The sequence below is a fragment of the Protopterus annectens genome, chromosome 2.part1 (assembly GCF_019279795.1).
Source record: "Protopterus annectens isolate FY-2018-M chromosome 2.part1, PAN1.0, whole genome shotgun sequence".
Taxonomy (NCBI): domain Eukaryota; kingdom Metazoa; phylum Chordata; order Ceratodontiformes; family Protopteridae; genus Protopterus; species Protopterus annectens.
The window spans coordinates 1,701,630,693-1,701,657,054 of NC_056729.1; the positions used below are offsets into that span (position 1 = coordinate 1,701,630,693).

Consider the following 26,362-nt stretch of genomic DNA (forward strand, 5'->3'; position numbering starts at 1 on the left):
AAGGCCTATCTTTCTCATCAATTAAAATCCATGCCTCTGCCATTTGGGCTCATTACAATACAGAGCCACCAATCTTTTCTCATCCTTTACTAAAGCAGTATCTTAATTTAAGGCCTCCTAGAAGTTCACCATTACCTGCATGGGACCTCAATTATGTGTTGGAAAAGCTCACCCTGCCTCCATTTCAACCAGTTGCTACTGCTGACATAAAGTTCTTATCATGGAAAACAGCTCTGCTACTAGCAATTACTTCAGCAAGAAGAGTTTCAGAGCTGCAGGCCCTCATGGCTGTAGAGCCTTTTATCATATTTTATCCAGACAGGGTGTCTCTGAGTCAAATCCTACTTTTATGCCTAAGGTGGTTTCCGGTGTGGCTCTTAACCAAACATTTCATCTGCCAACCGTTTATCCAAATCCGCAGAAGAAGGGGGAGAGAATTCTGCATTCCTTGGATGTACACAGACAGCTAAGATTCTACTTGAGCAGGACTAAAGCTCTAAGAAAAACTGAGCAATTACTGGTGTCATATGCTGCAGGATCAAAAGGAAAGGCTATTTCAAAGCAGACAATTGCAAAGTGGATAAGCCACTGCATCCGTTTCTGCTACCTACACCATGGTAAACCTGTTCCCAAGGGCATTAGGTCTCATTCCACCAGAGCTGCGGCTACTTCAGCAGCCTTTCTCAGAGAAGCACCAACCAAAGACATTCTAGAGGCTGCTAATTGGAGTTCTGTTCACACCTTCACAAAGCATTATCATTTGCCTCTTTACTCTGTCCAGGGCAGGCTTTGCCACTGCAGTTCTGCAGGGACTTATAGCCACACCTAATGCTTTTTAGCTCCAGCCTCCCAACCATAGCTTTGGGATTCTACCCAAATGTAATGACTGCAACAGTGAAACATGAAGAACATAGTACAGTTGTGTACACTTACCATAAATGTAGATGTTTGAGTGTATTCACTGTTGCAGTCCAGGTTACCCTCCCGCCATCTCCATATCATTCTGGAGTTTATCTTTCCTTCTCTATCTTCTACAACCTATGTGGTGTATTTGCTTGTAGATAATGTATGTATATATATATATATATATATATATATATATATATATATATTTTTTTTTTTTTTTTGCTACCTTTTTGGGGGCACCTGACATCAGGGGTAAGAAAAACTAAAGAAAATGGTGTCTGCTGCATGTTTTATACCCCTGATGACCTGACGTCATGGAAGAGAAGACAGCAACCGACGTAGGACCAAAGACTTTGGAATTCAGGCTGACTGAGGGCAACCTGCCAGCAGATTACCCAAATGTAATAACTGCAACAGTGAATACACTCGAACATCTACATTTATGGTAAGTGTACACAACTGAACTTTTTAAGAAGGTAATTAGTAACTCTGTGGTGGAAAAGAGAGGGACAGGCTGTGAATATGGAATCACTGTGAAGGTGCTTGGATAAAGTAAGATGATGCCTCCACCTTTTTTGTGGAGTCTGTCTGTTCAGAGGCATGAATAGTTTGGGGAAGGAATTTGTGATCCTTTATATATGGCTTTATCTATATCAGGAAATCAGACCAGTTATTTTTCTCATTCCACCCTGGAGCTTTAGGGCTCCCTATCTCTAAACACACTCTTACTAGCTGGATCTCTAAAGCCATTTCCTTTTGCTATGAGCACCATGGAAAGGGCCTCCCTTCTCCTGTTAAAGCACATTCTACCATGGCTGTTTCTTCCTCTGGCACCTTCTTCAAAGGAATGGACACCAACTTCATTCAAGAGGCAGCCACCTGGTCTTCAGTCCATACCTTCATCAAAGATTACAAAATGGACAACATTTCCAAATCTAGGGCAGGGACTGCGCTCCTCTACCCCTACCTCCTCCCTTTCCTCATGAGCTTTGGTAATTTTAAGTTGTCAATCTCACCTTCATTCTTGCTGGATGGGTTCGGAGCTGAACCTCGGCTCCGACTCGGTCTATTACTAAAGCTTGAGAGCTATTTTCACCGGCTCGAGGCTATGCTATGTCCCATAATGCTAGGCGTCATATACCCAGATCTCGTTTGCCGCTTCAGCTACGAGGTTGCGTTTTTCTCCAGCTCCAGGTCGTATTTAAAAATTTTGTATCTACAGTTAGTTTTTCTTAGATATTTTTCTATTTAGTTTATTTAATTACTGTTTAGAGAGTAGTGACTAGTTTTCCCTACCCTTTTTCTGTAGTTTTCCCCTTTTTTCCACCCTTAAGGTGGACGGGCCTAACCCTCCCTTCAGTAGTCAGTACAGTTTTCCCCTTAGTGTGTGTGTGGAATTTCTGTCTTCTTTTTACTAGTTAGCTTAACTTAAATTTTTCGTTGAGTGTTTAGTGTGCTTGTGTAGATTTTTTGTCTCGACCCTGTGGTGTCATGTCCAAAGATACCAAGGTATCGGGATTCAAGAAGTGTGACTCGTGCTGTCAGAAGATGTCTCTGACAGACGGTCAGACTTCTTGTATGTACTGTTTGGGCCCTCTGCACCTGCAGGACTCTTGTTCCATCTGTCATGCTTTTAGCCCCAGAGTCCTGCAGGAATGCAGAAATAAGCTCATTCTCAGAGGCTTATTAAAGCCTGAAGGTTCTCCGCCCAAGCCTACCTCCGGAAAACCTTCAAAGCCCGCCAAATCGTCGGCTCCATGTTCGGAGCCGGTGCCGAGCGGTCCTCTTTCTGCCTCGTCGGTTCCAGCTGGAACCGATTCATCGAGGCCTCAGTCGGCTCCGGCTTTGGTGTCGGAGCCATCCCCAAGCTGAAAACAACCCAGGTCTCCTTCACTGGAGTCTGTTAGATCGGCTCCGAAGTCTCCCTTGCTGTTGGAGCGGAGCCATAGGTCTCACTCCTCCAGGTCTTCCAGGCTTTCGGACCATGACCTCGAGAGGGTAGTCAGCAGGCTTTTAAAGTCACAGGCGCTGGCCCAGTTATTGCATAGCCTGTCTCAACAGACAGGGGCTACCCCAACGCCTGCTCAAGTTCCTCCTCCGACTACTTTGCTGAGTTCGGAGCCGGAGGTTGTCGAGGTTAGTACCGTTGGGGCATCGGAACTGATCCCTCCGTCATCGGTTCCTTCGTCGGCTCCGATCCCTTCATTGGCTCTGTCCTTGGAGGGATCCAGGCGTCGAGACTCCCTTGTCGGCTCCGAGGGGGCGAGTGGCATCGGACCCTTGTCCAACCCCGTTCTCCCTCTCGGAGCCTCGGCGCAGGTGAGTTCGGCCCCGACATCGGCCTCGGAGCCGTCCCTCTCGGTGCTGGGAGGAGCTCTCATCTCCTCGGAGCTGGGTCTCTCTTCCCTGCCTGACAGGGGCGCCTTCACGGTCATGAGGAGCGTGCTGGCTCCCATACCGGGCCACGGTCGGCCTCGTCGGCCTGCTTCGGGCCCTGCCTACCCTCCCGAACCCAAGCGCGGAGAACCGACGCTCCAGGCCGCTCCATTGTGCGTTTCCTCCTCTTCCGAGGCCTCCCCTGATCCTGCAGAGGAGCCCCCTCGGAAGAGGATATGCAAGAGGAAGCATGTCGACTCCCCTGAGTCAGTAACATCTGACACTGACCTGGATGATTCGGAAGGGTCCCCAAGGTCCCCCTCTGAGGATGTCTCTTTTTCTGACATCCTAGAGATCCTTAAATAGAGGGGGAACTGGTCCGCCCTCAACCCTTCCGAGGATGAGTCGGTGTACCTGGATGTGTTCGGTTCTTGCCCTTCCACCTCCTGGGTCTCCCCGCCTTTCGACCCACTCATGGAGGTGGTGGCTAGAAAGGTGTGGACGGCTCCGAATACTATGGAACCAACTCCCCGGAAGCCTACAAAATTTATTACAGCCCCGGCAGACAAGCAGTTTCTCTCCAAGGGCATCCCCGTGGATGCCATGGTGATGGCGGCAGCCACTAAGAAGGAGTTGGCTGACCCTTCAGTACCTGTCCATCCTCCTAATAAGGAATCTAGGACTATGGGATAGGTATGGCAAGCGGATGTTTTCTTCAGCGACCTTTGCCATGCGATCGCTGAATGACTTATGCCATTTCACCCGTCTTTAGAGAGACCTCCTTAAAGAACTGGGTGATATCTTACAGGAGCCAACAGCTGTGGGGTCCCAGGAAAAGATCAACTCCCAGCTGGGGACCCCGAACTCTATTGTCAACTCCTCCATGCGGCTCATTTCTTATGCAGCCGATGGAGCGAGTAGGGCTGCAGGCACGGGCGTTGCTCTAAGGAGACACGCCTGGATGCGGCTGTGCAACTTTGCTGACCCCTTCAAGGCGTCCTTCACTAACACCCCCTTTGACGGTTCTGCCCTGTTTGGACCTCAAGTGAAGGATACATTGACCAGGTGTGAGCAGGAAGGCAAGACTCTCTCTGCCGTGGGAGTCCGTTTTTCCGCCCCCTCTAGACCATACCCTAAGGGTCAAAAGGGCGGAAAGATGTGGTTCCGTAAACCCCAGGGAATATTGCCTGATGCACGTGGTGAGCTCCCCTCCAGAGGCAGAGGAGGGAACAATAACAGATGCCGTCCTAGGGGCAGGGGGGGTCCGCAAAATCAGGGTAGCAGAGAATCTTTCTCTGACAAACCCTTCCAGCACCCCTGAGGAGCTGCCCGACTGTCCACCTTCGGAGGCAGTCGGGGGAAGACTTTCACTGTACCCAGAAGCCTGGCATTCCCTTACGCAAGACAGATGGGTACGGTCGATCATATCCGAGGGTTACAGAATCCCCTTTATCCACACCCCGCAACAACCAAAAGGGCCTCTTCCAGACGTTCCACCCGGTCTGAGAGATCAAGCAGCGTCAGAAATTTCAAAGCTGCTGTCAAAAAGGGCCATCCAGCCAGTCCCAGCAGACCAACAAGGATCCGGAATCTACTCCAAATTCTTTTTGGTACCAAAAAAGACGGGGGACTGGAGACCTATTTTGGATCTCAGCAGGCTGAACAAGTCTGTTCAAAGAACGAAGTTCCGGATGGTCACGCTACAGTCCATTCTACCCTTTCTGGGTCAGGACAATTGGATGTGCTCTATAGATCTTCAGGATGCGTACTACCATATCAAAATGAACAGGCGCTCCAGAAGGTTTCTCCGCTTCTGGCTGGGAGCCAGTCAGAGCCCTGCCCTATGGCCTCACCACAGCCCCCAGGGTGTTTACCAAATGCATGGCAGTGGTTGCGGCTCACCTGAGACGACGGGGATTCCAGGTGTTTCCATATTTAGATGACTGGCTCCTTACTGCCACCACCAGGCACCAGCTACTTCAAGCCAGGGATTACGCTGTGCAAACGTGCAGAGCGCTAGGCATCTCTATAAACTTCGAAAAGTCTGCCTTGTCACCCTGTCAGCATATTACCTTCATAAGCGCTGTTAAACACGGTAGAGTTGTCGGCAAAACTACCTACACAAAGAGTTTCAGACATTCGCAGCCATGTTCAAATCCTTCTACAGGAGGACAGGGTCCATGCCTGATTCGTACTGAAAACACGTGGTCTCATGGCAGCAACAATCACCTTGCTCCCCCTAGCTCGTTTTCATATGCGGCTACTGCAGTAAATGCTTTTTTCCCAATAGTCCTTTCAGCAGCTTCCCATGTCTCACAACATTCTCATCACTCAGTCATGCAAGAGACACCTCTCGTGGTGGATGGTCTCGCCCCAGGTGCTCCTGGGCAGACCTGTTATTCTCCCCCCTCCGGTTGCCACCGTGACAACGGATGCCTCCCTGATCGGGTGGGGGGGGGGGGCATTTTCAGGGCAGGACAGTCCAGGGCACATGGCAACCCTTCGAGTGGCACCTGCACATAAATGTCTTGGAGATGAGAGCGGTACTTTTGGCGTTGCAGGCCCTTCAGAACTCTCTACCCACCGGGACGATTGCATTTCAGACAGACAATATGTCTGTAGTGTGGTATATCAACAAGCAGGGCGGAACCAGGTCCTACCCCCTATGTCGGGAAGTGCTCAGAATTTGGCAGTGGGCGATCTCTTCTCAACGGTTTCTGGTAGCAACGCATATTCCAGGGAAGTCCAACGTCATAGCGGACAGACTGAGCAGGGCCATTCTCATGCCCTACGAGTGGTCTTTCAACCATCTAGTAGCGAAACAAATATTCAGAAGATGGGGTCAGCCTTGCTGCGACCTTTTCGCAACCCCTCAAAACAGCAAGTGTCAGGATTTCTTCACCATCTTTCCTCTTCCGGGTCTCCCTCCCAGAGACGCTCTAGTCCACGAGTGGCCCCGGGGTCTTCTGTATGCTTTCCCCCCTTTTCCCTTAATTACCCAGTTAGTCCAGAAAGCAACTGCCTTGAGATCCAGGATGATCCTCATTGCCGCTTACTGGCCCCGACAAGTCTGGTTTTCGTTCCTGCAACGTCATCTACTAGAGCAGCCCTGGCATCTGGACCCAGTGCCAGACCTTCTGACCCATCAATCGGGCAGGCTGCACCAGTCCCTTCCATCTCTCAACCTCACAACTTGGTTGCTCCACTTCCAACCCTAGCCAGGCTTCCCTTAATTTTTCAGTCAGTAAGTGATATCATCCTTGCCTCTCACAAGTCTAACACCAGAAGGACGTATGCTAGTAAATGGAAGCGTTTCTCTATTTGGGCAAGGAAAAATCAAGTGGACCCTTTCACAGCTCCTGTCCAAACAGTTCTAGAGTTTTTGGCGGAACTTTTCCAAATGGGCTCTTCCTCAGCCACTATCAGGGTCCAGTTGGCGGCTATTGCAAATTTTCACAATGGCTTGTGAGAGACCAGTATTATGTCCCACAAGCTTTGCAAAGCCTTTCTAAAAGGAACCCCATTACTTCGGCCCCCGGTTAAAGACCCTCCTCCACCGTGGGATCTAAATTTGGTACTGTCTTCTTTAATTCTGCCTCCCTTTGAGCCAGCTACTTCCTGCTCGTTAAAACTGCTCTTGTGGAAAACACTTTTCTTGGTAGCTATTACCTCAGCGAGAAGGGTTTCGGAACTACAAGCTCTCTCTGTGCGCCCCCCTTATCTTGTTTTTCACAAAGATAGAGTGTCTCTTAGGACTAATCCTTCCTTTTTACCCAAGGTACTCTCTGAAAAAAATCTTAATCAGACTATCTCCCAGTCTTCTTCCCAAATTATACTGATAGAGCTGAGAGAAGACTACATTGTTTAGACGTCCACCGTCAACTACACTTCTATCTTGATAGAACAAAACAGTCGAGAAAATCAGAGCAACTCTTCCTGTCTTACGCGGAAGGAAAGCAAGGCCTTCCAGTTTCTAAAGTAACCTTGTCCAGATGGTTGACCTCTCTTATCACGTTAATCTATCAATTGAGGCACAAGGAGCCCTCTACCAAGCCTAGAGCTCATTCAACCAGAGCATTAGCTTCCTCAGTAGCTTTTCAAGCAAGGTTACCCATGGATTCTATTTGTGCAGCGGCCACATGGGCCTCCCCTCATACCTTCATTTCTCATTACAAACTGGCCATCGCTTCCAGAAGTCGGGCTGAGTTTGGTTCCACTGTACTCAAGAGTCTGTTCCATTGAGCCACCCTGGACTAAGGTGCTAGGGACCCTGTCCCATCCAGCAAGAAAGAAGGCGAGAAGAAGACAACTAACATGGAACATTATGGTAAGTACATAACTTCTCATTCTCCCTCTTGTTAAGAATACTGCAATAGAGGAACAAAAGGACATAGATTTGTTGTGTAAAATCTTACCATAACGATAGATGTCCTTCTCTTCCCTGTTGCAACTTTGTTGTTGCTTGGATTTACTTGACGTACATACTCTGTTGCATGGGTGTTTTTCCTGGGGGACTCAGTTCTGAGGAGGGTGCGTGTTTGTCACTTTTATGGCCAATGTCTGACAGCAGCATACATGCAAAGTACTATGCATCCCTAGTAGTAAAAGTCTTTTGTATACTGGCCCACGTCAGGTCATTGCAGAAAGGCAACTCCCATATGTTAAGAATACTGCAACAGGGAAGAGAAGGACATCTATTGTTAATGGTAATATTGTACACAACTAATCTTTTTCTGCTTTCAGTAGTAATTCTGAGCAAGTCTTGATAGGTGATTGATTCCTAAACTGAGTAACTGAGTTCATTCTAAATCTTTGTGATCGCCTGAGGCTGACAAGGTCATCTGAGGCCAGAAAATCAGAGAAACCACTGTGTGTGTTCGTGTATATACACATGTACATACATACAGTGCACGTATATATAATTGTGTATATAATTTATAGACATACCAACACTTTCTGGTGAATTACCTGTTGGTTGACAACAGAAAGGTATGGAAAAAAATGCCTAAAGTCCCAGCTAGAGTATACAACATATTTAAAAGGTTGAGTGTTTTTGTCCTTTCTCAAATCATGTACAGACTTTATCAAAATCATACACATTCACATTTAAACAAGTTTAAATAAATACTCATGTTGGCAGCACTTCCTGAATATAAAATTTCTATTACCTTCTGTTAACCACTTTACTAAGCCTTTCCAAAAAAACTTCAGTGACATGAGCATAAAATGTTTCAGTATAAAAATTTGATTACAGTAATTTAAGCGCTTTCATCTCTAAATGTAACGAGACTTCATCAGAATGAAATTCAGGCTAAGACTTCACATTTGTTGAAATCACATCACCACTCGTATCCAATAAACAGATAACTCCATATTGTGATTATTACACATCTCATAAATAACAGTGTTAAAAACCTAGTTAAAAGTCTGTATAAATAAACTACAAAATACAAATCAAAGTTGGTAACATTTAAGCTTCAAAATACTTTAATTGACACAGTCATTTAATCCTGGTGTAGTGTCTGCCCTTAATCTTAACTGCCATTGTAACTTTCTGGCTTCCAGTTGTTCTTTCCATGGTCCACCCCTTGGGTTTCTCCCAGTCCTTTCCAAAACCCTAAAGAAAAAGTTGTGGTCTGGATTCCCATTTAATTGTTTGGCCAAGGCATTTGTTAATTTTAGTTTTTTAATGTCTAAAGTATGTTCATAAATATGTTCATATAGGCTCCTCTCAGTCTTACCTATGTAAAATCCTGGACAAACAACACAGTAAGAGATGTATACAACTCCTTTACTGTAAAAATTAAAATTCCCCTTAATGTTGTTGAACGCTAGTTTAAAAAAAAAAAAAAAAAAAAAAAAGGTACATTTTTTGTGCGTAATATAAATACACTGACTACATCTGCTGTACTTAAATGTTCCTTCAGGTCTCCCACTCTTGTTAGGTTTGACATTTATCGACAGGTTTTAAAATTTCTCTCTCTACTATAAGCCAGTGATAGTTGAAGAAGAGAGTACAGGCAGGGTAGAATGGGTGGAGAAGAGTGTCAGGAGTGATTTGTGACAGACGGGTACCAGTAAGAGTGAAAGGGAAGGTCTACAAGAGGGTAGTGAGACCAGCTATGTTATATGGGTTGGAGACATTGGCATTGACAAAAAGGCAGGAGTCAGAGCTGGATGTGGCAGAGTTAAAGATGTTAAGATTTGCACTCGGTGTGACTAGGATAGATAGGATTAGGAATCAGTATATTAGAGGGTCAGCTCATGTTGGACAGTTTGGAGACAATGCAAGAGAGACGAGATTGCGTTGGTTTGGACATGTGCTGAGGAGGGATGATGGGTATATTGGGAAAAAGATTCTAAGGATGGAGCTGCCAGGTAAGAGGAAAAGAGGAAGGCCTAAGATAAGGTTTATGGACGTAGTGAGAGAGGACATACAGGCGGTTGGTGTGACAGAGCAAGATGCAGAGGATAGGAAGAAATGGAAAGAGATGATCCGCTGTGGCGACCCCTAACGGGAAAAGCTGAAAGATGATGATGATGATGACTATAAGCCAGTGATAGTGCTATGTTGGCAAAATTTCCAACATTCCTATTAAACTTGATAATGCCCCGATTTCATTGTGTAAGCTTAAATCATCATCAGCCCCCTTTTTCCCATTTTTTTCTACATGGGGTTGAGGTATCGTGTTAACTGTCGCCAACTTGCTCATTTCAGTGCTACACTCCTGCGTTCTTCAATACTCATGCCTGACTGTTGCAGATCTTCTTTCACACAATCCATCCACCTCTTTGATGGACATCCTCGCTTCCTTTTACTTTCTTCCTGTCTGTCCCAAATCTTCCATACCAGATTGTCTTCTGCTTTTCTACACATGCCCAAACCACTGTAATCTGTTCTCTTTGATCTTTTCTGCAATTGGAGCTACTTTGGCTTCTGCTGTTATGTCCTTATTTCTTCATGTGTCCCACAGTGTGCATCCTGCCACCTTTCTCAGGCACTTCATTTACATCACCTCTAGTTTCTTCAGCTGTTCTGCCTTTACTGCCCATGTTTCTGTACCATACAGTAGTACCGCTTGCACCACTATCTTGTATACCTTACTTTTCAGCTTCTTTGGCATGCTTCTGTCATAGACTACACCTGATACTCTGTGCCAGTTGGCTGCAGACCCTCTAATTCTAGCTTTGACCTCTTCATTCAGACTACCCTTCTCCTCAACCACCCCTCCCAGATACTTGAAGTTGTTTACCTGATCCATTATCTTTCCGTCTATCTCTATTCTCAGCTTCTTCTGATTTTCTCAATCTGCTGCCATTACCACCGTCTTATCTGTGCTTAGTTTCATCCCATGTGCCTTCAGATTTGCATTCCAGTTTCTTATCTTTTGCTAAAGTTCTAGCTCAGAGTCTGCTTGTGCTACCACATTGTCTGCATACAGCAGCTTTGTTGATCTGTCCCCTCCAATCTGTTTGCTGATGTAGTCCATCACCAGTATGAACAGTAGTGGGCTCGGAGCTGAACCCTGGTGTACACCTAATCCCACTGCGAACCCCTCGGTGAAGCCGAACACTGTTCGTACTTGAGTCACTGGGTCCTTGTACATAGCCTGCACTAATTCTACCAATGTTTCTGGGACTTCAAACCACCACAGTACTGCCCAGATCAGCTTTCTTGGGACCTTGTCATATGCTTTCTCCAAGTCCAGGAATGCCCAGTTGGACTCTCTCCTCATCTCTAGTGTCTTCTCAAGTAGCTGTCTCAATGCAAACATCGGATCAATTGTGCTCCATCCTGATATGAATCCGAACTTTTCATCTCTTATCTTACATTCTACTACTCTGCGTATCCATTTATCAATCACCCTCTCCAGAACTTTCATGCAATGTGGTAGGAGTTTGATGCCTCTGTACTGCTCACAGTTGTGCATGTCCTCTTTGCTCTTGTACACTGTCACAAGTATGCTTATTTTCCAGTCATCTGGGATACGCCTTTCTCTCCACACTGCAATTAGTACCCTCAGGAGTCATTTTTCACCTAGTTCACCCAGCATCTTTATCATATCTGCTGTGACCTCATCTGAGCCTGCTGCTTTCCCTGACTTCATCTTCTTTAGTGCTGTTCTTACTTCTTCTAAGCTGGGCTCCTCTTCTACTCTCATCATAGCGTGTTTCTGAGGCAGCACTGCTTCTGTTGGGTTTTCTTCATTCAGATGCTGCTGGAAATACTCATTCCATCTGCCTTTGATATCCTGTGGGCTGGTGAGCAGGTTGTTGCTGGCATCCCATATGAAGGGTGTCTGACTGTCTTCTTTATCTTTCTGTCTTTGCTTTGTAACCTGGTATAGTTTATTTGTGCCCCTTACTGTGTCACTTTCCAGAAATTGGTACAGTGCCTCCGATGCCCTATTCTCTGCCATTGCAACTTATTTCTTAGCTTCTTTGTTAGCCAACCAGTAGTCCTTCCTAGCCTGGTTAGTCTTTTCTGTCTCCCACTTCTTCCTGCACTCCTTCTTTCTTTTGATGACTTCCTGCACTTCTGCATTCCACCACCAGCTTTCCTTATGTACCTTATTTCCATACCTGGCTCGGCCACATATCTGTTCTGTAGTCCTAACACATGCTGTTTTAGGTGCTGCCACTCTTCTTCAACTCCACCTATTTCCTCCTCCTCTTGGGGTGCTAGAGCCCTGAGTAATTCCTTGAACTGCTGTACTTTCTCTCAGTCATCTTCCAGGTCTTCAGCTTGATCTTCGTTGACCTTAGAGCCTTCTCTGACCACTGCTTGCAGCTGATTGTGGCAACTAATGGTTTATGCTGTGGGCTGACTGTTTCACTGGGGATAACTTTGCAATCATGGATTCTACCCCTGTGCCTTTTCCTTACTAGGAGGAAGTCTACCTGAGTTGCATGTTGGCTACTCTTGTATGTGATCTTGTGACTCTCTCTCTTACTGAACCATGTGTTGGCTACTGTCAAGCCATTTGCCAGACAGAAGTCTAGAATGGCTTCTCCTTCTTCATTCCTGTTGCCCCACTTAGGCATAAATAATGCAGTCAAATCTACAGAAAATGTGACCAGCATCTTTGTGTAAGTGTTTAATTTATAAGTACTACTTGTGTCACCCGGGATAACCCCAGGGACCTCCCCACTACTCAAAAGGGGTTTATAATGACCAGTCGCCCTTTTCATGGTAAGTTCATGGACAACTGTCAACCACCAAGGCTTCTGGGTATCCCCTTCTCATAAACATTCCTTTCACTACAAATAGTTAATTTAAAAATTCTGTGTACTGCGATACCATATGGGCTATCTTGACCAACTGCCCCTTAATGGCCGCTGTTTTTTTTTTTTTGCAGATGACAGTGGCAGCTAGTGTAGTGCAAAAAAAAATATTAGAATAAGTGATTTTCCGGTATGTGGTGGAAATGCACTTTTTATCCTTCCTGTTATCCACTTGTAGATATCTTAAAGTTTCTCAGGATGCCTGATAAGTTAATCTCACAAAATCCATCAATTGATGAATGTATTTAATAAATGAGTCAAGTTTGTCAAGATCAGTTGTCCAAAAAATGCAAATATCATCAATGAAACTGGTGTGATGATTCTAACAGGTACGAAATTCAGTGTTAAACAGAAATGAAGGCATGCCTCCCCATAGAAACCACCTTCCTTTGATGTAAATATTTCCCCTTAAAATATAATTCCTCTTTAGTATAAATTCCATATAGTGGAGAATAAAGTTATCTCAGTTGCATCTAAGTTGAAAAATTCAAGTAAAACTTCATGAAAGCATTTAAGCCCTACATCATGGGGAATTACAGAGTATAACTTTTCCACATCAGTAGTAACAAATAACAGGTTGTCCTGAAATAAGCTGCTGTTCCCTTTTTTTTATATATCTCATGAATCTTTTAATAAATGTAGGAACTTTCTGTCTAGACTCTTAAGCTTCAAATCAACAAATTTAGCCAAGGAATGAGTTTTAGAATTATCTGCATTTACCATGGGTGTTAATGGGGGCGGGCAAGATCTTTGTGTATCCTGGGAATCCCATATATCTTAGGAATAAGTGGGTAACTCAAAAAAATGATGTAGTCTTATAGTAGCATTACATTTTTGGATGTCAAATAAAAATATGCACGGAAAATGTTTTCAGTCTGCAATTTATAGAAAACCAGGAGGGTGGCCTAATGGTTAAGGTGTTTGCCTTACAAACACAAGGTGCAGGGTTTGAGTCTCACAAGGGATAATTGGCTAAGCTTAAAATGGCTCGCAAGGGCAGTTAGCTTAGTACTAATCTATGAACCAACTTTTTCAATTGCTTATTTCCATTTTGATAATTGTGATTCTATGTATCAGGAAAAAAAGTTTGATTAAAGGACATATAGTTAATTGTCAAGCTTAATTTCTTAAACAGTATGTTAAAATTGAAAGATTACCTGTACAAACTATTGGATGACATGGAGAAACAAGTTAGAGGGATGCTAAATTCAAGCCTGTTATAAGACTAGACAGCATCTTTCTTACTAAAGATAATAAAATTGATATGGTTGAATTTATGATTGTCATGTAGTTTACATGCATTTGAGTTTAAAACCATTACTGAAAAATGGAAGCTAGCATTTACCTGTGAGATGACTGACAAACATGGTTTTGAAGCCTAAAATTGTATTTAGAAGTAGTAGAAGTAGTCATATTAAAACATTGCAGAGAGAAAAGTGGAGGTCATGATGGTTGGTTTTCAGTATCTTTGCCACATGATTTGTCTGTATATTCTTTTCACATTGGTTCACTGTATGCCAGCTGGGTTATTGTGGGTTAATAATGACCAAAATAAGGAAAAAAGGAAATAAAAATCAAAAAAATTATTATACATATAGAAATACACTAAACTGTTAACATTCAAGTGGAGCTGCCGAACCAGCTGTCTGTACTCAAGTCCAGTCTGCCAGGTGCCCCCTTTATCATCAATTGATGCCTTTTCAGCGGTAAAATAATACAACTCTTTTAAAAATTCTACATGCCAAGGAATGTTTAAATAAGGCTTTATTCAAGTCCCTCATTGTGATATGTTAATGATCATGTAACTTATAATCTAAATGTCTCTCAGTTTTGACAGCATAAAAGTATCACATGAGAGGCAGGAGGCAAATGTATATAGGTTCATAGGTAGGTTCTAGTCTAGCTGCCCTTGTGGGCCATTTTAAGCCTAGCCAGTTTCCCTGTTTTTGTTTCAAGTAACCTATTTCATATGGTTATAGATTGGCTTTACCTATCCCATAGTTGATAGTTGTATATTACCTCAAATAAGAATAACTGGGATCATACCATATTTAATCTGAGGGGACCCATGCATGGGATAAAGTATTTAGGAGCTGCCTCTGTCCTTTACTAGTACAGGGGCAGTCTTGGAATACATTTTCTTTTTCCCATCCACAGATCTAATTTGCACTTAAAAAGGGACAGGGATTAACTTTGTTTTATGTGGATGGGGAGTCTGTTCCATGGCAGCGGTATCCTCCGTAAAGCATACTTGTCCCTGCAGACCATTCTGTTGATGTTGCAGAAGAGGTTTATATCCCAAGACTGAGTATGTCTGATACCATTTGACTTGCTGATGTGCAGTAAATCCATCAGTTATGGGTCAGAGGATGCTTTGTATACCTCACATCACCTTTTAGCAATCTATAGGATATCGAGTTTAGTGACAGGGCTTTGAGTCAGTCCATGTTGGACATGTTGTTTAGGCCTTGTATCCTTTTAGTAATGTATTTCTTTGGGTATTACAGTTGTTGCATGTGTCTGGAGAAGTACGTGACAAAGGGAGTATTATATTTAATGATTGGTGTAATGAGGGCTGAGTAAAAGGGGACAGTGGCAACCCTAGATCTAGACACAAACCCTTTCTTTATAAGCTGTGCAGTATATAGAAGGACTTTTGTACATCAGTAGACACATGCTGCTTGAAAGTTTGGTCACTGTCCACATAAGTTCCCAAATCCCGAACAGCTAAGTCAACGCTTAGGGGAGTATTGTCAATGTGGTAGTTCCCTTGGGTAGATGACTTCCAAAAGGATACAGTAATGGATTTTTGGCATTTTGTTTCAGACCATGATTTTAACCAGTTATTTATCTGAAATAAACCTTCATGCAGGATGGCTAAGTCATTTGGGGATTCAGTGACTGTTCCTAGCTTACTGTCGTCTGCAAACATAGTCAGCCAGAGCCCTTTGCTGTTGGCTTTTATTTCAGAAAAGTAGATGCCAAGCAGGAGAGGTTGCAGCACAGAACCCTGGGGGGATGTCACTGGTCTACTTGTGGTGGTAACTTCCCCTAGTTTGATTATCTGTGTCCTATCTCTGAGCCAGTTGGCAGTCTAGTGGGTGATATAAGGGTTTATTCCCAGTTAATTTAGCTTTTCCACTATTCCAGAGTGGGGGATTGTATCCAAAGCTTTGGCCAAGTGAAGGTATGTAGTATGTACTGTTTTTCCTTCATCCATTGCTTTGCTGACTTTTTAAAAAAATCAACCAGGTTGAGAAAGTGTGACCTGTCTCTGATGAATCCAAACTGAGACAGGTCCAATGTGTGGAAGTTCCCTATGTCCTGATCGATTAGTTCCATGTTAGGTCTTTCTATGGCTTTGTGTTTGATGCTGGTCTGACTTATGAGTCTGGAATTGTCTGTGTTTGTGGACGGTCCCCCTTATGCAGGGAAATGATTGTAGCTGTTCTTCATTTGCTTGGTACAAAACCTGCATGGAGGCTGAGTTTGAACAGTTTTGTTTAGGGGTCTGGTGAAATCATGCTTCATGCTATTTAAAATGTATCCATGGATATTGTCAGGACCTATCAATGCATATTTCTAGCTTTTGATGGCACTTTTAGGACTTGGTCTTGTGTGATAGCTGGAGGTGAGACAGTTTTAGATATATCTTGAGGGACAGAAAGAGAGGAGAAGAGGGGTAAAGTTACAGCTAAATTTCTTGGCCAGTAGGTTCTCTAGATCCTCAACATCAGTGTAGGTAATCATTCACAGTCAGGTCAACGTATTGCTGCACTGTGCTTTTGAGATTACAAGCATAACAAAAAAAAATGCCTTATGATTCTTTGGTTTGGGTAGCTGTTATAGCCTCAAACCTGGCTTTGATGGATTTTATCAAGCTCTTGAGTTAGTTATTTCAGTGATAAGGGCTCTAACATTTTGGAAATTAATTTTTTACTTTTGGTCAAAATTCCTTGCCTTTTATCACCCCAAGGGTATTGCAGTCAAAATAGCCAGCAAAGCATTTTGTTGTAATATGTCTTTCGTCTTTCCTTAGAAGAAGCCCAGTATCAAGATGGCAAAAGAAAGGAAGGTTACTTCTTCTAAGGAAAGATAAATATTTAAATGTAGATGCTGTAAACAGTATAAACTTATAAATGATGTCCCAAGTGTATCAGTAAAAACACATTAAGGTGTCCTTGTTAGTTAAGTCCTGTATACACCTACCTATGTACCACACCCAAAAGTCTTACACAAAAAGGCCAAATAAAGAGGCTAGAACAGCTTAACAGGTGTAGTCTTGAAGGAAGGCTATAGAGTGATGTTTGTAATGTCTGTGTATCATAAATTTGTACAGTGTCTAGGTGGGTGCAATCTTTCAGATAAGAGAATAGAGAACAAATGGGCACTTATTCATGCAGCAGGATGGAGAGTTTGGAGAGGGATAGAAGCATCATTTTGTTTAAATGGCTGCAGATGACTGGAACTGCCTTTCTGAAGGGGTGGTACATTCTGTAGTAGTAATGACATTCAGAAGTACATGTAACAATTTAAGGCTTAGCTTATGAAGAATGGAGAAAAGAAAAAAATTTAGTTGGGTGCAATCTATAACATATTGTTACAAGTAAGGATATGTGCAGAGTAGCTGTATCAAATCTTTTATGAGGATAGCACTACAGAGTATTGCTCTTTTTTTAGTATTGATAGTTATATTTTTGTTTTTTAAGATGTTTTGGTACATAATTCTAAAAAAGCTTAGACTTTAGAATCTGCCCTAAGATTTTATTTTTCTGAGTATATCTAAGGAAACTTTTTGTTTATTCTTCCAAGGTCGTATTAGAAACAAACCAGAAGTTGATGATGCTGCTGCAGATGCGGTCCTCTCCTTGAACATAATTTCTGCAAAACACATCAAATCATCTCACAATTCTAACAGGTAGGCAGTATTGGCGTGGTATGGATCACAACTGCTCATTTTTTTCTTGCTGTGTGCATTTGTGAATAGCAGCTGATGTACGGAGAGATTTTACTGTGTCACACACACTGAGGGAGGCAGTAACTAAATGGTAACACTGCTAAATGTTGAGATATTGAATCATTAACTGAGACCTAATGGCTTACTGATGGTGTTGGAAAAAAATATATATGTGTGTGTGTGTGTGTGTGTCTATATATATATATATATATATATATATATATATATAAAATACAGAATACGTACTGAAGTAGATTGCTGGTCCATAAAGTTTGTTCATTTGTAATTTAACTTCTACACAGGTGCAGCGGAAGTGAAAGATGAAGCCCTGACAATGGCCCCATGGTTTCATTTAGCTGTTTGGACCTCTGAGACACTGATATGCGAGGATGGGCATGCACATCTTGGGGTGGTGTAGGGAGTGCATTTGGGTGCACATCATGGTAGATCTCTAGTGGAAGCTGGGGATGGGAAAGGAATATTTTCCAAGGGAAATGGGGCAGTGGCTGTATTGCCATGGAGGTGGCACTATGTGCCAGCATACTCCATTGCACATCCATAGTAGGAATGTCAGGTGCGTGCAAGGTGGGGGGCAGGGAAAGTAAGTCATAATGGATGAATACTCCCTGGAAACACTATCTCCTTACTAGTCCCTGACATGCACCAAGATTAGCCTACTGGAAGCTAAGATGGGTCTGGTAGACCCAGTTAATGAGGACATAACCTAGGAGTAAGACGATGGTCAGCTCCAAAGAAAAAATACAAAATTTCTACACAGATGCTCCTCTTGCCATCACTGTCACTTTCCTGATCCCTTCTAATTACTTCCACATCTGCATCTGGAGTGTTTCTTCCCGGGCCTCCGTTGAAAATAGGTTGTGTCCCATTTAGACTTTCCCGGTAAACAAATGTTAAATAAATAAAAATTACCTGTAGAATCTTTAAGTAATATAGTGGGTAATGTAGATATTTTTGAGGGAGGCCGCAAAAAGCATTACATTGGTCTTGGCAGGACTGAGTAAAAGTTTGACGCCTGATGTCCAGTGGCTTAACCTAGAGAATGTTTTTTTGCAGCTGTGCTTGTAGATCCATTTGGGATTTGCTGGCTTACAGGAGTAAAATGTCTGTATATAAAGTGAGATTTAGACTTAAGTGCAGCCACTGATTTTATTGTTTCAGCCAGCTGTTGTTGGAAATCAGACTTTTGCATCGGTAACTTTTACAAAGGTATCATGTAGTCACAACAAGGCCAGAAAACACATGGATTAAATGTTTGGTATAGTGATCAGGTCATTCTTTCTCTGTCCTCAGCATTGATCAAGTTGTGGAAGACACAGCCTTCACAGGCAGGAAACAGATGTCCTCCACCAGAGAAAGTTTATCAAGAGGGTAAAGAGAACAGATAGAGGATCAGTCACATGAAGAAAGTCTGACAGTACTGCATATACATATACTAGAGGACAGGCAGTACATGGGAGAAATAATGTCAGCACATTCTGTAAAACATATGACTACAGACGGGGATATATGTAGCAACTAGAATGGAGATTTAGGGCTACCATACAGAAGTGTTACTTTACTGAATACAAGTACTATCTCAAATGTTACAGAATGCAAATACGTCAGTCTATCTCTTGATCAGTCTCACTTTTTAAACCACTCAGACTATGTCACAAATAAAGTCCTCTCCCAACTTAAGCTGTACTTTTAGATATCTCACCTCCTGTCACCAGCAGAAATGACTGCTATTGCCAAAATCATCTTTTTATCCAAACTCGAATATGGTCTACCTTTGTAACCTCTTCATTTTTCCTATAACACACAAAGGATTCAGATGTCAGAAGAGAAAATGTTTAGATTTGACATCCTTCTAGATTACTATACACACGGCTATAACGTTGCTAGTAATCTCCACTGTCTATTTTTAACAGATAAAGCTTCTTATTGGTTCACTTGCCTTGTGTTCAAAATGCTAAGTCTCGGAGACAAAGATGGCCGCCTTTCTGTAGACACTGTACATCTACAGCTCTCCAGTTACTCGCAAGAATAAGTAACCCTGAGGATATACTACAAGTCTTTTTGCATTAATTACCGGATATAACTATTCTACTACAACCAAACTACGACTGAGAATCAAAAGAACGAAGGAAAAACTAATTAATTTCACAGGATTAAAGCTGATTGTCTGCCTGACTCTGAATAGAGCTATAAACAAAGGATCTATCTGATTTCTGTTTCAAGATGTCAAAACTGGACAAAAATATGGACACAACAACAACTAAAACTAAATTATCAATGCTGATGTCACCAGAGAAAGACTCTACATTTAAAGACAGAAAACTGTAAAACCACAAGATCTTTTAAAAACAGGAGGAACAAACCAACCGGATCAGCTAGCTAACATGGGGACATTAAAACAGCACTGTTACCCATACAAGAATCTTTAAATGCACTTTCAAACCAGATACTTGCTTTTAATGCCACATGCAGTCAAATTCTCGACAGAATAGATAAATCTGAGGCTAGAATATCTGATAATGAGGACAGAATAACATTTCTTACAAAAACAGATATTCATGACCTGGACATTCAAACTATGCAGACCAAGATCCTGGATTTAGAGGCAAGATCCAGAAGAAACAACATAATTATTAGAGGAATCCCGGAAAATATTCAATATAATGATCTAATGCCTACCATTACACAGATACTGGAAATATTGTTAGAGGACTAAATAGTCATAGAAAGAGCACACAGAGCTCTCAGGAATCACAAGCATCAAATATTCCTAGACCGGTTTATGTCAAAATTCTGAATTACCAGGATGTAAATAAAATAATTCTAACTATGAAAAGAAAGGAGGTTTTGTAATGTGGCAAAATAACAGAGTTTCTATGGGTCAAGATCTACCAATGCAAATCAGACAAGCCAGACAAGCATTAGCCCCTTACTGCAAATTTCTTATTGATAAAAATATAAAATTCAGATGAAGTATCCAAGTACATTAATCTTTACATTTGATGGAGCCAAATATTCTGTTTCTACAAAAAGGAAGCAAAACTCACCTTTTGAAGACTTTTAAATCCCTTCCAACTTCAGAAGCTTAACTGGAACATTCAGTCTGTGTACAGCAATACAGATTCTGGGATTCCATGGCTACTATACCTCAAGGCTTCAAAATCCTTTGTTTGCTTCTTTTTCTCACCAGGCCCCTGTTTAATCATTAACCAGTATTTTCTTACAGGTCCAGCTTAAATCTAAAGATTTCATGAACTCCTGCAGCCTTGATGAACTGTGTGTGTCTGTGAGTCAACAGGAAGTCCTAGAAATGCTCCAGAGGGTCAGCTTTTGTTGTGGCACTTCCGAAATCTGTCCACATAATGGGTCCCCTTCGAGAACTCAAAATCAAGATTTTTATACCAGGAAGTAGCCAGAGCTCTGTGGAGCCAGGGAAGCTTTTAGAATGGCAAAACGAGGCTCCTGGACTATTTTAGAGAGGTTTGACTTTTATTTTGTATAAAGAAATGTCAGCTTATTCAGGTAAGGATTTAAACTGGGCTGTAACATATGGTTAAATAGAGTAATTTAACTACAATGTTAGAAACAATATAAAGTTACTACAGTTATTCTATTTTGGATCTAGATAGTGTGCCTGAAGATAGAAATGCAGTTATAATTATATACTATTGATATTTTTGCATTTCTGCCTTTGAAATGACTGTTATATTGTTTATGTTACTACAAAAAACTTTCTCCTTATTAATGCTATGATAATCTATATGTGTTAACATGTATAATTCACTCTCCTATTCCTAAGGAATGGAAGGATATATATTTTATGTGGTTCTAGAGATTCTGTGCATTATGTTACCTATATATCTCTTACAGTATTAATACATTAATGGTGAAAAAAATGTTACTGATGTTGTTTTTATCAATGCTGCTGTTAACATGTTATACTTACCTAGGCAAAGTTAGATAAGACAGTTAGTTATTCTAGGATAATATAACCAATTATTTAATTAATAATGTATGTAAATCATTACAGGGTAGAATAAGAAATTGGTATGTAAGACATAACAGTGTGTTAACTAACTAATATGTTCAAGAGCTGTAGATAGGTACTAGTGTTTAATGGGGAATGTGTAGGTTAGTTTTGTAGGGTTAGTTGTAGTTATCATAGGTTTTGTATATCTTGTTAGGGTGTTATTATATAATAGTCATTTAGGATTGATGTATACCAATAGAAGTATAAACAGTGTTAAAACCTATGTTTGTCCTGGTCCAGGAGAATAGTGGATAGGCACTGGTTAGGGATGGGGCATTTAGTTTGCTTCCAGATATTTCAAAATCTGATATTATACCGAATCTAGTATCGTTTTCAAATTCAACATATACACTAACATTTTAAAAGTATTTTTATGTGGATAATAGACTCATGGAATGTTAAAGGTTTCCAGAATCTGAAAAAAACTATTTTTCATTTACTTCTTCAGTCAACAGCACAATTGATATTGTTACAACAAACCCGCTTGGCTAATGATCAATGGACTGCCATTAAAAATAAAAATGGATCAGGGGTAATAGCGGAAGGGACAACTAATAGTGCAGGTGTAGCAATAATCATCAAAACTCAGTTCCAAGAGAGAATTTTAGATTTTAAAATGGATAAAGAAGGAAGATGGTGTTATGTAATTTTATAACAAAATTTTACGATAAACCGGTGATTCTTCTTAATATATATGCCCCATGTACCAATCAGCAAACCTTCATAACATCACTTTACTTTATTTTAAACCAATATAACAATTATTATATAATAATAGGAGGTGACTGGAATACATACCAAGACCCTAAACTAGATAAAACAAGTCCCCATAGATCTTATAATAATCAGGCAGTGATAGCACTGCAGGAACTTAAAGCAGATTTTAAACTTTATGATCCATTTAAATATAATAAGGACCAAATGAATCCAAATAACTTCACATTTTATTCGAGCTGTCATAAAATGTGGTCCAGGATCGATTTCTTTTTAATATCAGATACACTAATGTGTTTTGATCCCTATATATATATACATACAAGCTCGTTATTTGTCGGATCACTCCAGGATCACATTAACCTTTAAGAAAGATACTTGTCATAAATTGCATGCTAGGGGTTATAATTGGACATTAAATCCATATCTATTGCATAAAGAGGATGTATTAAAAGAAGCTCAGGAGTTTTTTAATCAATTATTAAATAAGCTTTTAGAAAACCGACATCCATCAGACATAGAATGGGCAACTATCAAAGTGCAAATTAGAGGAATGTTTATCCAAAAGCTACTTTCTACAAGAAATTACAAGTGAAAGATATGCATGACTTGGAATCAAAAATTGAATTATTAGATCAGGAATTAATTAGAAATTATAGTAAACAAACCGAACGGAATTATTAAATTGTCAGAAGAAACTTTTTTTATTACAAAACAGTAAATTATCATTCCATGAACAGAAAATGCTGGTAAAATATGCTAATCACATACAGACCACGTCAAAAGCACTAGCACGAATTATTAATCAACCGAAGGCTCCTTCCCAAATCCCTGAAATACCCTTCAACAATAAAACATACACCAATACGGAAGATATCATAAAGGTTTTGAACTAATATTTTCAGAACTATATGGTGAACAACAGGATGTAAATCCAAATAAGAATAATAATGATTTTCTTCAGAAAATTGTATTTCCAAAGATTAATGATGAGCTTCATATGAACCTGATTAAACCTATTTCTTCAGAGGAAATAACTGATGTTATCAAGAAATTGAAGCCATACAAAGCTCCGGGACGGATGGTTTGACTACAGAATTTTATAAAACTTTTAGTGATATTCTGGGGAAAATACTGTCAGTGGTCTTTAACTATATTATTAACAATAAAATTACTGACCCACACTTTAATGCATCGAAAACTATTCTCATACCAAAGAAAATACTGATCGACAAAACCGGATAATTATAGACCCATCTCACTTTTAAACATAGATATGAAAATTATGACATCGATTTTGGCTAACAGGTTGAAAATGGTAATTAACCCTATAATATCTGATGAACAAGCGGTTTTATAAATAGCAGACAAACTATAGATAATACATTAACACTGCATACAATGATTTCTCATGCCACCCATAAAACCATAATCTTTACGCACTTATAATTGATGCACAAAAGCATTTGATAGAGTGAACTTAGAATATTTATTTGACATTTTAACATGTTTTAACATACCAAGAATTCACTTCAACTTTAAAAATTATATACCAATCCTTATACAAATCTAGTCATTAACAGGAATCTTTCAAAAGAATTCAAATTAAAAATGGTACACGTCAAGGCTGTCCTTTATATCCCTTGTTATTCAATTTGTATTTGGAACCTCTATTTTTGCACATTAAACAAAATATCTATCATAATGCTCCAAGGATCTATGGTACGAAGATCACAATGGCTGCTTTTGCAGATGATTTGAGTATTTATTGCACAACACCTGTTTAGGATACTAATAAAATATTAAAGGCAGTAGAAGAATTTGCAAAATTTCCAATTATAAATTAAATTTAAAAAACTAAGATATTCCCATTAAAGACACCTACACCTTTTTCACTATTACCATTAGTAGGGCAGGTAAAATCAGAAGAAAAAATAAAATACTTAGGAGTGGTTTTCTCAACTGACAACAGAGATTTTTATCTCAATAATGTTAAGGTTATTTGGGAGCAGATAGTATCTGACTTGAAAAGATGGGATAATCTGAAATTACCAATAATGGCGAAGACTTCAATTATTAAAATGAATATACTTCCTAGATTACTATATATTTTTAGAGCATCACAAGTTCAAATCTCCAAAAAATTCTTCAAACAGCTTCATACAGAACTAGCTAGATTTCTATGGGAACCTAGAAAAGTTAGGATATCGTATGATAAATTGATGGCTCAAAATAGGGAGGGTTGGATCTACCTAATTTCGAAACATATTATTTAATAATAAACACCAATAGACTTTTAAGAATAATTAACTTTGATGGGTGTAACTCAAAATGGGTTCCCAAATGGCTGGTTCTTAATCATAAACATGTCAAGGAATTGGATATTAACTGCAAGGCATTACCTTTTTTAAACAAAAATACTCTTAAAGTGTACTTCGTGTTGGAACATATCAAAACATATATAGTTTCAGTACAAAATCTCTTTAACTCATTAAATCTTTTGCAAAGTATGATAATTCTTCAACCATTTCACAAAAATCCAAATCTGAAAATTGGTAACCAGCTGATAGACCTTAAGAAATTCCCACTTATAATTAATTTAACCCTACTTGATTTATATCCTTTTTTAGGTATCCCGATTCACAATATTTTAGAAGAGTTGAATCTCCCAAATCGTATCTAATTATAATAAGACAATTAAAGACCTATCAATAAGTTACCTTAGTAAAGGGAATGACATAATTAAAGAAGAAGATTTAAACATGTGTCTGAACTTATGGCAAACCCTTACACAGGAATGTAAATATATAACTGCAGCATATGGTTTGATTAAAGAAATAAAATATAATAATCAAATATTAATTTCCAAATACTGGAGAGAAATTGTTGACAATTGAAGAAAGTAAAATACTAAAAGCAATTCACTTAACCATAAAATCTGTGTCCCTTCAGAAACTATTATTTACCCAATTGATGATATTTAATAACGCATTATTATCACCTCTACACAAATTTAACTCGAAGAACTCACCAAAATGCCCATATTGTATAGATCAAACAGCCGACCTCCTACATATGTTTTGGAGTTGTAAATGTATTTTCAAACTCTGGAATTCCTTGAAACTTCAACTACAAAAATGGGATATCAACATTCCACACTCTCCTGGGAATTTACGATTTTACATATTCCACCACCCAACTTGGAAAGAACCCAAAGAATTATACTAGTCAATATTTTTGTTGATGAAGTTATATATAGCTTCCAATTGGTTGAACCCTTTACAGACATCATGGCAAAATTTCAAGATAGTAGCCACCAAACATATTCTAGCACATAAATTTCTAATTAGTGATCATAAGAAAAATGTAAACAATACAAAAATATGGGAACAAATCTTTAACATTGTATTAGCTTAAAGTTCCATTCCACTATTCGCTGGGAAAAACTGAATAACTGTTGAATTTTATTGAGATAAGTCTTATATGGTTACTAGTTCTTTTTTCTTCATTATTTTTTTTTTAGAAGTGTATAGGTATGTATAATGATTCTATGTAACTGTTGGAAGCATTCATGTACATATTGTAAGTAGTTGGTAGTACTGTATTAGTTGTTTGGAAAAAATAAAATAAAGAATTATTATTGAAAAAAAAAATGCTAAGTCTTGGCTAATACCCCAGCTAAATAAATTACCATTAAGGGAACAAACCTATTCACCAGTAAGTAGTTGGTGGTAGCTCAGATGGATGTAAAAGATCCCATGACACCTACCAAAAAGAGAAGGGAAAGTTTTCTGATGCCGTGGCCAAATTATCCCTAGTAGTGTAAATGCCACCTCTAGTATCCCCTGAAAAGAGGGCACTAGCCTAGTCGGACTAAACCTGGTCAACAAAGGATAAATAAATAAATCTGTAATTTTTATTTATTTGCTCTACCACGAGTGTAATGATTATGGAATAATGTTAATTATAAAATCTGTGCCTAACTGTTTGTACTTGTATAATATTTTTGTTGTCATTTATCTTCAGCAAATGCATAATCCTGTCTTTACATTTCTGTCTTTATTATGCTGCCTTTT

General features: G+C 40.2%; 1 protein-coding gene across 1 annotated transcript in view; it reads left to right on the plus strand.

The window, feature by feature from the left end:
- KIF1B (kinesin family member 1B) overlaps window positions 1–26,362 on the plus strand; it is a gene marked incomplete in the record, with an annotated part of 2,363,676 nt that overhangs the window by 1,888,099 nt on the left and 449,215 nt on the right. The window contains 1 exon segment of the mRNA XM_044063146.1: window positions 17,380–17,485. Coding sequence (XP_043919081.1) covers window positions 17,380–17,485 — 106 coding nt within the window.